Raw genomic sequence first — 13,380 nt, forward strand, 5'->3', positions numbered from 1 at the left:
TTCACTGCTTCTAACAACTTGCCTCCCACACCATATATTCTTAATACCTTCCACAGAGCATCTCTATCAACTCGTATCATATGCCTTCTCCAGATTCATAAATGCTACATACAAATCCATTTGCTTTTCTAAGTATTTCTCACATACATTCTTCAAAGCAAACACCTGATCCACACATCCTCTACCACTTCTGAAACCACACTGCTCTTCCCCAATCTGATGCTCTGTACATGCCTTCACCCTCTCAATCAATACCCTCCCATAGAATTTCCCAGGAATACTAAACAAACTTATACCTCTGTAATTTGAACACTCACCTTTATCCCCTTTGCCTTTGTACAATGGCACTATGCATGCATTCTGCCAATCCTTAAGCACTTCACCATGAGCCATGCATACAATGAATATCCTCACCAACCAGTCAACAACACAGTCACCCTCTTTTTTAATAAATTCCACAGCAATGCCATACAAACCCGCCACCTTGCCGGCTTTCATCTTCCGCAAAGCTTTCACCACCTCTTCTCTGTTTACCAAATCATTCTCCATGACTCTCTCACTTCGTACACCACCTCGACCACAAAACACCCTATATCTGCCACTCTATCATCTAACACATTCAACACACCTTAAAATACTCATTCCATCTCCTTCTCACATCACCACTACTTGTTATTACCTCCCCATTAGCCCCCCTTCACTGATGTTCCCATTTGCTTTCTTGTCTTACACACTTTGTTTACCTCCTTCCAAAACATCTTTTCATTCTCCCTAAAATTTAATGATACTCTCTCACCACAACTCTCATTTGCCCTCTTTTTCACCTCTTGCACCTTTCTCTTGACCTCCTCCTTCTTTTTTATACATCTCCCAGTCATTTGCACTATTTCCCAGCAAAAATCATCCAAATGCCTCTCTCTTCTCTTTCACTAATAATCTTACTTCTTCATCCCAACACTCACTACCCTTTCTAATTTGCCCACCTCCCACACTTATGCCACAAGCATCTTTTGCGCAAGCCATCACTGCTTCCCTAAATACATCCCATTCCTCCCCAACTCCCCTTTTGTCCTTTGCTCTCATCTTTTTCCATTCTGCACTCAGTCTCTCCTGGTACTTCCTCACACAAGTCTCCTTCCCAAGCTCACTTACTATCACCACTCTCTTCACCCTAACATTCTCTCTTCTTTTCTGAAAACCTCTACAAATCTTCACGTTCACCTCTACAAGATAATGATCGGACATCCCTCCAGTTGCACCTCTCAGCACATTAACATCCAAAAGTCTGTCTTTCACGTGCCTATTCTTTTGTCTGTTTCCTTGCGATACCTCACTAACGTGGGAGACAGCGACAAAGTATAATAAATAAATAAAACAAATATTACATATATCAATATATACACAGTCTCTCCTGGTACTTCCCCACACAGGTCTCCTTCCCAAGCTCACTTACTCTCACCACCTTCTTCACCCCAACATTCACTCCTCTTTTCTGAAAACCCATACTAATCTTCACCTTAGCCTCCACAAGATAATGATCAGACATCCCTCCAGTTGCACCTCTCAGCACATTAACATCCAAAAGTCTCTCTTTCGCACGCCTGTCAATTAACACGTAATCCAATGACGCTCTCTGGCCATCTCTCCTACTTACATAAGTATACTTATGTATATCTCGCTTTTTAAACCAGGTATTCCCAATCATCAGTCCTTTTTCAGCACATAAATCTACAAGCTCTTCACCATTTCCATTTACAACACTGAACACCCCATGCATACCAATTATTCCCTCAACTGCCACATTACTCACCTTTGCATTCAAATCACCCATCACTATAACCCGGTCTCGTGCATCAAAACCGCTAACACACTCATTCAGCTGCTCCCAAAACACTTGCCTCTCATGATCTTTCTTCTCATGCCCAGGTGCATATGCACCAATAATCACCCACCTCTCTCCATCAACTTTCAATTTTACCCATATTAATCGAGAAGGTGAGAACAATGGAAGTAAGGGGAGTGGGGGAGGAATGGGATGTATTTAGGGAATCAGTGATGGATTGCGCAAAAGATGCTTGTGGCATGAGAAGAGTGGGAGGTGGGCTGTTTAGAAAGGGTAGTGAGTGGTGGGATGAAGAAGTAAGAGTATTAGTGAAAGAGAAGAGAGAGGCATTTGGACGATTTTTGCAGGGAAAAAATGCAACTGAGTGGGAGAAGTATAAAAGAAAGAGACAGGAGGTCAAGAGAAAGGTGCAAGAGGTGAAAAAAAGGGCAAATGAGAGTTGGGGTGAGAGACTATCAGTAAATTTTAGGGAGAATAAAAAGATGTTCTGGAAGGAGGTAAATAAAGTGCGTAAGACAAGGGAGCAAATGGGAACTTCAGTGAAGGGCGTAAATGGGGAGGTGATAACAAGTAGCGGTGATGTGAGAAGGAGATGGAATGAGTATTTTGAAGGTTTGTTGAATGTGTCTGATGACAGAGTGGCAGATATAGGGTGTTTTGGTCGAGGTGGTGTGCAAAGTGAGAGGGTTAGGGAAAATGATTTGGTAAACAGAGAAGAGGTAGTAAAAGCTTTGCGGAAGATGAAAGCCGGCAAGGCAGCAGGTTTGGATGGTATTGCAGTGGAATTTATTAAAAAAGGGGGTGACTGTATTGTTGACTGGTTGGTAAGGTTATTTAATGTATGTATGACTCATGGTGAGGTGCCTGAGGATTGGCGGAATGCGTGCATAGTGCCATTGTACAAAGGCAAAGGGGATAAGAGTGAGTGCTCAAATTACAGAGGTATAAGTTTGTTGAGTATTCCTGGTAAATTATATGGGAGGGTATTGATTGAGAGGGTGAAGGCATGTACAGAGCATCAGATTGGGGAAGAGCAGTGCGGTTTCAGAAGTGGTAGAGGATGTGTGGATCAGGTGTTTGCTTTGAAGAATGTATGTGAGAAATACTTAGAAAAGCAAATGGATTTGTATGTAGCATTTATAGATCTGGAGAAGGCATATGATAGAGTTGATAGAGATGCTCTGTGGAAGGTATTAAAAATATATGGTGTGGGAGGCAAGTTGTTAGAAGCAGTGAAAAGTTTTTATCGAGGATGTAAGGCATGTGTACGTGTAGGAAGAGAGGAAAGTGATTGGTTCTCAGTGAATGTAGGTTTGCGGCAGGGGTGTGTGATGTCTCCATGGTTGTTTAATTTGTTTATGGATGGGGTTGTTAGGGAGGTAAATGCAAGAGTCCTGGAAAGAGGGGCAAGTATGAAGTCTGTTGGGGATGAGAGAGCTTGGGAAGTGAGTCAGTTGTTGTTCGCTGATGATACAGCGCTGGTGGCTGATTCATGTGAGAAACTGCAGAAGCTGGTGACTGAGTTTGGTAAAGTGTGTGGAAGAAGAAAGTTAAGAGTAAATGTGAATAAGAGCAAGGTTATTAGGTACAGTAGGGTTGAGGGTCAAGTCAATTGGGAGGTGAGTTTGAATGGAGAAAAACTGGAGGAAGTGAAGTGTTTTAGACATCTGGGAGTGGATCTGTCAGCGGATGGAACCATGGAAGCGGAAGTGGATCATAGGGTGGGGGAGGGGGCGAAAATTTTGGGAGCCTTGAAAAATGTGTGGAAGTCGAGAACATTATCTCGGAAAGCAAAAATGGGTATGTTTGAAGGAATAGTGGTTCCAACAATGTTGTATGGTTGCGAGGCGTGGGCTATGGATAGAGATGTGCGCAGGAGGATGGATGTGCTGGAAATGAGATGTTTGAGGAAAATGTGTGGTGTGAGGTGGTTTGATCGAGTAAGTAACGTAAGGGTAAGAGAGATGTGTGGAAATAAAAAGAGCGTGGTTGAGAGAGCAGAAGAGGGTGTTTTGAAGTGGTTTGGGCACATGGAGAGAATGAGTGAGGAAAGATTGACCAAGAGGATATATGTGTCGGAGGTGGAGGGAACGAGGAGAAGAGGGAGACCAAATTAGAGGGGGAAAGATGGAGTGAAAAAGATTTTGTGTGATCGGGGCCTGAACATGCAGGAGGGTGAAAGGAGGGCAAGGAATAGAGTGAATTGGAGCGATGTGGTATACAGGGGTTGACGTGCTGTCAGTGGATTGAATCAAGGCATGTGAAGCGTCTGGGGTAAACCATGGAAAGCTGTGTAGGTATGTATATTTGCGTGTGTGGACGTGTGTATGTACATGTGTATGGGGGGGGGTTGGGCCATTTCTTTCGTCTGTTTCCTTGCGCTACCTCGAAAACGCGGGAGACAGCGACAAAGTATAAAAAAAAAAAAAAAAAAAAAAAAATCAATATATACACATATACATTCACAGACATATACATATACTCTCCTGTACATATACTTGCTTGCCTTCATCCATTCCTGGCGCTACCCTGCCCCACAGGAAACAGCATCAAAATGCCAAAAAGACTTGAATCATAAAAAAAGAATAAAAATCATCATTACTATTGAGTAAGTATACTGTATATTGTACAGCCCAAAGAGGAGGGGGATCAAATGCCCCTGATGGTCCCTCGTTAGGCCCCAGCTTACAAGAAATTATGGGGATTTGATTTTGCAAAACAAGTTTCCAGCCTCAACTTCAAAGGCTTTCAAGAGAGCAAGGATGCCTAATTCCCTTGGGTAAACTTTGCAGCTACCCTTTATAATGACATGAACACTATACCCTAGAAAATAAAATGAACCTATTTTTTTCTTTTTTTTCATAAAATAAAGTAGTGATTACATACTCCAGAAAAATACCTGAGCACTGTAGTATAAGGTAAGTTCCCCCACATTATTGGTAGTAGCATCTCCTTCTGCAACCTTCCTGTTATCTGTGTTCTGAGCTAGATTTTCTTTTTCTGCACTGTAAATATTCTTATCCCAACACCAAGGTTCCACTTCAATCTTTTGCCACTGTCGTTCATACTGTAAGGACATTTCTGGACATGACTGCATTGAAGACAGACAGTGCATTGACAAAATGGATACAGAGTCCAGACATATGCACAGGGAACAGTCTTGGCATAAATCTGACACAATTCTATACAGAAATAAGTGAGACAGAAGCATCTGGAAAATGCATACCTCCCCTTAAAGGTTTATAACTAACTAATAACATCCCTTTCAGCACAAGGTAAACATGTCTCTACACTTATTCCAGACAGATGTACTATAATGACATACTCTAACCTAAAAGAAAGTGAAATTAACATAATATTCTAAAATACCCCTGTAGTTCTGTAGATTTTAGTTAAATGTGTAGGCCATTTGCAACTTTGTTGTGTGCTACCAAATAGAACTCTTTCACAAGCAGTCCAACATTCCCTTCACAACCTGGGCAAGTAGAAAAAGCAAGGCAAGGAAGAAAACTGAAGGTCAAAATAAGAGAATCTCAAAGGAAAATACAGAAATACAATATATACACTAGTATCTGCAGCACCCTTTCCCCCTGCTCTCTTGTCATCCAAAGGAAATGACAAAGAAAATTAACCAGATTCTGAAAATGAGGCAGAGCAAAACACTGTATAAAGCTACATAGGAAATAGTGTATACAGTAAGAGACAGGATAGTTGGAAGAGCACAAGATGCAACTAATAGAAGACTTAAGAAGGGATATGCCATTCAAGATAACTGTGTGGTGATGAAAAATAGATTTCACAAGTGACCAAAGAAAGAGAACATACTACTACTACAGGAGATAAAAGAAAGGTGGGTCACTATGCAAATGAGGAAAGTTGTACAAAGGGAAGTTATCAGATGTAGGTCCACGGTGATGCTTATGCTGGAAGAGGACTATATTTATGCAAGTTGGATGACACTTCAGATGGATAGTTATGTGCTGACTTTTGCAACTCAATTTCAAGGCTGTGCACCTAGCCTGGTTGGTCAAAATGAGGTGCAGTGCATAATAATTTCTCCCCAACAGTTAACTGTCCTCCAGCCAACCCAATAAGAGTACATTTACACGAGTTTTCTGAGACGGAAACTGAACACCATTTAATAAGGTCGGGAGAACTAAGCAGATATTCCTGAATTCTTTGATGATCTGTTATTGAATCAAATGGAGTGCAATTTTACGAAATTTTATGGACACTGACTCTTTCAGCTTTAACAGTTGACTGATAATGACTTTCAGCATTAAAAGTTGACCAAGATGAAGCAAGAAAAGGTTTTCTAGCAAATATGGAGACAAGAGTTGCCAGTGCCTGTTTGACTTTAACAACACTGTTTAATTGGTGCAGCTGGTAATTTTACAAACTTTTACAGTTTTTCTGTTATGAAAACACTATCAATGAAAGAAAATGATTATATCAAGTATATAACTCCCTATCCTGTAAAATACCTGTAAAATAAGTAATTACACAGAAAAAAAAGGCTTTTGGCAAACAGTAATATGTTGCTGTATCTACTATATCTACTACCTTGCTGACACAGGGGGTGGTGATGCTGTCATGTGTAATGCATCAAAACCACAGCTCCCTATCCACATCCAGGCCCCACAGACCTTTCCATGGTTTATCCCAGACATTTCACATGCCTTGGTTCAGTCCATCAACAGCATGTCAACCCCAGTATACCACATTGTTCCAATTCAATCTATTCCATGCACATCTCTCACCCTCCTCTACGTTCAGGCCCCTATCACTAAAAATCTTTTTCACAACATCCTTACACCTCCAATTTGGTCTCCTGCTTCTCCTTCTTCCCTCCACCTCTGACACTTATATCCTCTTTGTCAATCTCTCCTCACTTATTCTCTCCATAAGTCCAAACCATTTCAAAGCACCCTCTTCTACTCTATCAACCACATTCTTTTAATTACCACACATCTCTCTCACCCTTTCATTACTTACTCAATCAAACCACCTCACACCACATATTGTCCTCCAAAATTTCATTTCCAACACATCTACCCTCCCCCTGTACAATCCTATCTACAGCCCATGCCTCGCAACTATATAACATTGTTGGAACAAGTATTCCTTCAAAAAAAAAAAAAAAAAATTGTTGCTTCCCAAGATAACGTTTTCTCCTTCCACACATTCTTCATGGCTTTGAACCTTTGCCCCCTTAACCACCCTGTGATTCACTTCTGCTTCATTGGTTCCATTTGCTGCTAAGTCCAGTCCCACATATCTAAAATAGTTTACTTCCTTCAATTTTTCTAAAAACTTATTTTTATCTATTATACTTAATTGCTGTTTCCCGCATCAGCGAGGTAGCGTCAGGAAACAGACGAAGAATGGCACATCCACTCATATAAACATAAATAAATATAAACATATATGCACATATACATACAAATACATTATATAAATACATATACATATGCATAAACAGACATATTCATTTATTTATTTACCTATTTATTTTGATTTGTCACTGTCTCCCGCATTAGCGAGGTAGCGCAAGGAAACAGATGAAAGAATGGCCCAAACCACCCACATACACATGTATATACATACAGGTCCACACACGCAAATATAAATACCTATACATCTCAACATATGCATATATATACACACACAGAGATATACATATATACACATGTACATACTTCATACTGTCTGCCTTTATTCATTCCCATCGCCATCCCGCCACACATGAAATAAAAACCCCCTCCCCCCTCGTGTGTGTGAGGTAGCGATAGGAAAAGACAACAAAGGCCACATTCATTCACACTCAGTCTCTACCTGTCATGTAATAATGCACTGAAACCCCAGCTCCCTTTCCACATCCCGGCCCCACAGAACTTTCCATGGTTTACCCCAGATGCTTCACATGCCCTGGTTCAATCCACTGACAGCATGTCGACCCTGATCACTCAAAATCTTTTTCACTCCATCTTTCCACCTCCAATTTGATCTCCCACTTCTCCTCGCTCCCTATACCTCTGACACATATATCCTCTTGGTCAATCTTTCCTCACTCATTCTCTCCATGTGACAAAACCATTTCAAAACACCCTCTTCTGCTCTCTCAACCACGCTCTTTTTATCACCACACATCTCTCTTACCCTATTATTACTTACTCGATCAAACCACCTCACACCACATATTGTCCTCAAACATCTCATTTCCAGCACATCCATCCTCCTCCACACAACTCTATCCATAGCCCATGCCTCGCAACCATATAACATTGCTGGAACCACTATTCCTTCAAACATACCCATTCTTGCTTTCCGAGATAATGTTTTCGACTTCCACACATTCTTCAACGCTCCCAGAACTTTCGACCCCTCCACCACCCTATGATTTACTTCTGCTTCCATGGTTCCATCCGCTACCAAATCCACTCCCAGATATCTAAAACACTTCACTTCCTCCAGTTTTTCTCAATTCAAACTTACCTCCCAAATGACTTGTCCCTCAACCCTACTGTACCTAATCACCTTGCTCTTATTCGCATTCACTCTCAGCTTTCTTCTTTCACACACTCTACCAAACTCAGTCACCAGCTTTTGCAGTTTCTCACACGAATCAGCCACCAGCGCTGTATCATCAGCAAACAACAACTGACTCACTTCCCAAGCTCTCTCATCCACAACAGACTGAATACTTGCCCCCCTTTCCAAAACTCTTGCATTCACCTCCCTAACAACCCCATCCATAAACAAATTAAACAGCAATGGAGACATTACACACCCCTGCCGCAAACCAGCAGTCACTGAGAACCAATCACTTTTCTCTCTTCCTACATGTACACATGCCTTACATCCTCGATAAAAACTTTTCACTGCTTCTAACAACTTGCCCCCACACCATATATTCTTAATACCTTCCACAGAGCATCTCTATCAACTCTTATCATATGCCTTCTCGAGATCCATAAATGCTACATATAAATCCATTTCCTTTTCTAAGTATTTTTCACATACATTCTTCAAAGCAAACACCTGATCCACATATCCTCTATCAATTCTGAAACCACACTGCTCTTCCCCAATCTGTTGCTCAGTACATGCCTTCACCCTCTCAATCAGTACCCTCCCATATAATTTCCCAGGAATACTCAACAAACTTATATCCCTGTAATTTGAGCACTCACTCTTATCCCCTTTGCCTTTGTGCAATGGCACTCTGCAAGCATTCCTCCAATCCTCAGACACCTCACCATGAGTCATATATACATTAAATAACCTTACCAACCAGTAAACAATACAGTCACCCCCTTTTTTAAACAATTCCACTGCAATACCATCCAAACCTGCTGCCTTCCCGGCTTTCATCTTCTGCAAAGCTTTTACAACCTCTTCTCTGTTTACCAAATCATTCTCTCTAACCCTCTCACTTTGCACACCACCTTCACCAAAACACCCTATATCTGCCACTCTATCATCAAACACATTCAACAAACCTTCAAAATACTCACTCCATCTCCTTCTCACATCACCACTACTTGATATCACCTCCCCATTAGCCCCCTTCACTGAAATTCCCATTTGTTCCCTTGTCTTACGCTCTTTATTTACCTCTTTCCAACACATCTTTTTATTCTCCCTAAAATTTAATGATACTCTCTAACCCCAACTCTCATTTGCCCTCTTTTTCACCTCTTGCACCTTTCTCTTGACGTCCTGCCTCTTTCTTTTATACATCTCCCACTCATTTGCATTATTTCCCTGCAAAAATCATCCAAATGCCTCTCTCTTCTCTTTCACTAATATCTTACTTCTTCATCCCAACACTCACTACCCTTTCTAATCAACCCACCTCCCACGCTTCTCATGCCACAAGCATCTTTTGCGCAAGCCATCACTGCTTCCCTAGATACATCCCATTCCTCCCCCACTCCCCTTACCTCCTTTGTTCTCACCTTTTTCCATTCTGTACTCAGTCTCTCCTGGTACTTCCTCACACGTCTCCTTCCCAAGCTCACTTACTCTCACACTCTCTTCACCCCAACATTCTCTCTTCTTTTCTGAAAACCTCCACAAATCTTCACCTTCGCCTCCAAAAGATAATGATCTGCCATCCCTCCAGTTGCACCTCTCAGCACATCAAACATCCAAGTCTCTCTTTCGCACGCCTGTCAATTAACATGTAATCCAATAATGCTCTCTGGCCATCTCTCCTACTTACATATGTATACTTATGTATATCTCTTTTTAAACCAGGTATTCCCAATCACCAGTCCTTTTTCAGCATATAAATCTACAAGCTCTTCATCATTTCCATTTACAACACTGAACACCACATGTACACCAATTATTCCCTCAACTGCAACATTACTCACCTTTGCATTCAAATCACCCATCACTATAACCCGGTCTTGTCCATCAAAACTACTAACACACTCACTTAGCTGCTCCCAAAACACTTGCCTCTCATGATCTTTCTTCTCGTGCCCAGGTGCATATGCACCAATAATCACCCATCACTCTCCATCCACTTTAAGTTTTACCCATATCAATCTAGAGTTTACTTTCTTACACTCTGTCATATACTCCCACCACTCCTGTTTCAGGAGTAGTGCTACTCCTTCCATTGCTCCTGTCCTCTCACTAACCCCTGACTTTACTCCCAAGACATTCCCAAACCACTCTTCCCCTTTACCCTTGAGCTTTGTTTCACTCAGAGCCAAAACATCCAGGTTCCTTTCCTCAAACATACTACCTATCTCTCCTTTTTTCTCATCTTGGTTACATCCACACACATTTAGACACCTTAATCTGAGCCTTCAAGGAGGATGAGCACTCCCCGCGTGACTCCTTCTTCTGTTTCCCCCTTTTAGAAAGTTAAAATACAAGTAGGGGAGGGTTTCCAGCTCCCCGCTCCCATCCCCTTTAGTCGCCTTCTATGACACGTGAGGAATGCGTGGGAAGTATTCTTTCTCCCCTATCCCCAGGGATAATAATAATAATAAAAAATAATATACGTATTTGCTGATGATACAGCGCTGGTGGCTGATTCATGTGAGAAACTGCAGAAGCTGGTGACTGAGTTTGGTAAAGTGTGTGAAAGAAGAAAGTTAAGAGTAAATGTGAATAAGAGCAAGGTTATTAGGTACAGTAGGGTTGAGGGTCAAGTCAATTGGGAGGTAAGTTTGAATGGAGAAAAACTGGAGGAAGTAAAGTGTTTTAGATATCTGGGAGTGGATCTGGCAGCGGATGGAACCATGGAAGCGGAAGTGGATCATAGGGTGGGGAAGGGGGCGAAAATCCTGGGAGCCTTGAAGAATGTGTGGAAGTCGAGAACATTATCTCGGAAAGCAAAAATGGGTATGTTTGAAGGTATAGTGGTTCCAACAATGTTGTATGGTTGAGAGGCATGGGCTATGGATAGAGTTGTGTGCAGGAGGATGGATGTGCTGGAAATGAGATGTTTGAGGACAATGTGTGGTGTGAGGTGGTTTGATCGAGTAAGTAACGTAAGGGTAAGAGAGATGTGTGGAAATAAAAAGAGCGTGGTTGAGAGAGCAGAAGAGGGTGTTTTGAAATGGTTTGGGCACATGGAGAGAATGAGTGAGGAAAGATTGACCAAGAGGATATATGTGTCGGAGGTGCAGGGAACGAGGAGAAGTGGGAGACCAAATTGGAGGTGGAGAGATGGAGTGAAAAAGATTTTGTGTGATCGGGGCCTGAACATGCAGGAGGGTGAAAGGAGGGCAAGGAATAGAACGAATTGGATCGATGTGGTATACCGGGGTTGACGTGCTGTCAGCGGATTGAATCAGGGCATGTGAAGCGTCTGGGGTAAACCATGGAAAGCTGTGTAAGTATGTATATTTGCGTGTGTGGACGTGTATGTATATACATGTGTATGGGGGTGGGTTGGGCCATTTCTTTCGTCTGTTTCCTTGCGCTACCTCGCAAACGCGGGAGACAGCGGCAAAAAAAAAAAAATATATATATAAGTATTGCCTCATATAGGTATCAAATGATGTCACTATATTTGGATTTGTTTAGGCTACCTTTACTAAGTGCAGAATCATATTTTCATACTGTACACTATAAACTATGTTAGAATTTAATTCATGGGATTGAAGAGATGAAACTGGCTACTTTATAATCTAGTCCCCTTTTCCCCATTAGTTTATGTACCGTAAATTTCACAAATGAAACAGGAACCTAACCTCATGGGACTACAGGAGTATATTTTACAATTAAACAGCTTCATATATAAAAACAGTACTATCCCTTAAAAACACCAAGATAAAACAAAATCATGATTATAAATTTGATGTCTCTAATTTCCATTCATCTTTTTTAAATCAAATTAAACAGATAACATGAATAAAGAAATACCAATCTGATTAAATGGAATTAAGCAATCTGGAGATGCAATGATCAGAATCAAGCAGGTGAATACTAACCAAGATAATGCAGCGTCCTTGAGAGATCATCTCTGCCACAAAACAGTCTTCAAAATGGATGCTCTGATAAATAATGACAGCAGACCACTGAGGCATCCAGCATGAGACATCATGTGATTCAAGGTCTCTCCACAAAAGCTTCCTGTTGCCCTATAAAGGTATGTTTGAAGGTACATTAGTTCCAAAAATGTAAAATAGATGTGAGGCATGGGCTAAAGATGAGGGTGGAAGTGTTGGAAATTAAATCTTTGAGAACAAAATGTGGTGTGAGAAGTTTTGATCTAGTAAGAAATAAAAGAGTATAAGAGTGGTGTGGTAATAAAAAGTGTGTGGTTGAGAGAGCTGAAGAGGGTGCATTCAAATGGACTGGACATGTGGAGAGAATGAGTGATGAGAGGTTAACAAAGAGAATACAAATGTCAGAGGAAGAGGGAATAAGAAGGGGGAAACCAATTTGAGGATTTAAGGATTGAGTGAAAAAGATTATGAGTGACTGGGGCCTGAACATGCAAGGTGTGTACAGGATGGAGTGAACTGGAATGATATGGTATACGGGTGTCAATGTGCTGCCAATGGACTTAACCAGAGGATGTGAAGTGGCAAGGTAAAACAAGGATAAGTCTGTGGGGCCTGGTTATGGATAAGGAGCTGTTGTTTCAATGCACTGTACATGACAGCAAGGAAACGTATGTGAGCAAATGCATCCTTTCTTCATCTATTACCAGCACTATCATGCTAACATGGGGCATGGCGATAAAGTGAAAAAAAAATGACACACATACCCTGTTTATATTTCTACCAATCACAATAAGCCATACTTTTTTCATTTAAATAACCAAGTCAAATAAAAATCAGCACTAGGACCTGGTGGTGTCCAAGTAAGTCAAAGTGATAGAGAGAGAGAAGGGGAACCAAAACGGATAAATATACATGTGATGATCGAGTAACAATTTCAGGCACTAATCTCACTGCAAATGCATCTTTTGTTTTTGAGGCCGTTTAAGCTACAGACTGAAAAAATCCTCGAAAAGTAGTTCTTTCAAGTTACTGATGCCATTTTTACACAGTTCCTTTCAA

The 13,380-nt window shown here is 41.2% G+C and overlaps 1 protein-coding gene across 1 annotated transcript in view; it reads right to left on the reverse strand.

Moving 5' to 3' along the window:
* Positions 1-13,380, reverse strand: part of LOC139748929 (uncharacterized) — a 61,673-nt gene that overhangs the window by 20,192 nt on the left and 28,101 nt on the right. The window contains exons 5-6 of the mRNA XM_071662292.1: positions 12,304-12,453; positions 4,743-4,910 (exon numbers count right to left, since the gene is read on the reverse strand). Coding sequence (XP_071518393.1) covers positions 4,743-4,910; positions 12,304-12,453 — 318 coding nt within the window. The remainder of the gene's footprint in view (positions 1-4,742; positions 4,911-12,303; positions 12,454-13,380) is intronic.

Source organism: Panulirus ornatus, chromosome 6, assembly GCF_036320965.1.
Source record: "Panulirus ornatus isolate Po-2019 chromosome 6, ASM3632096v1, whole genome shotgun sequence".
Taxonomy (NCBI): domain Eukaryota; kingdom Metazoa; phylum Arthropoda; class Malacostraca; order Decapoda; family Palinuridae; genus Panulirus; species Panulirus ornatus.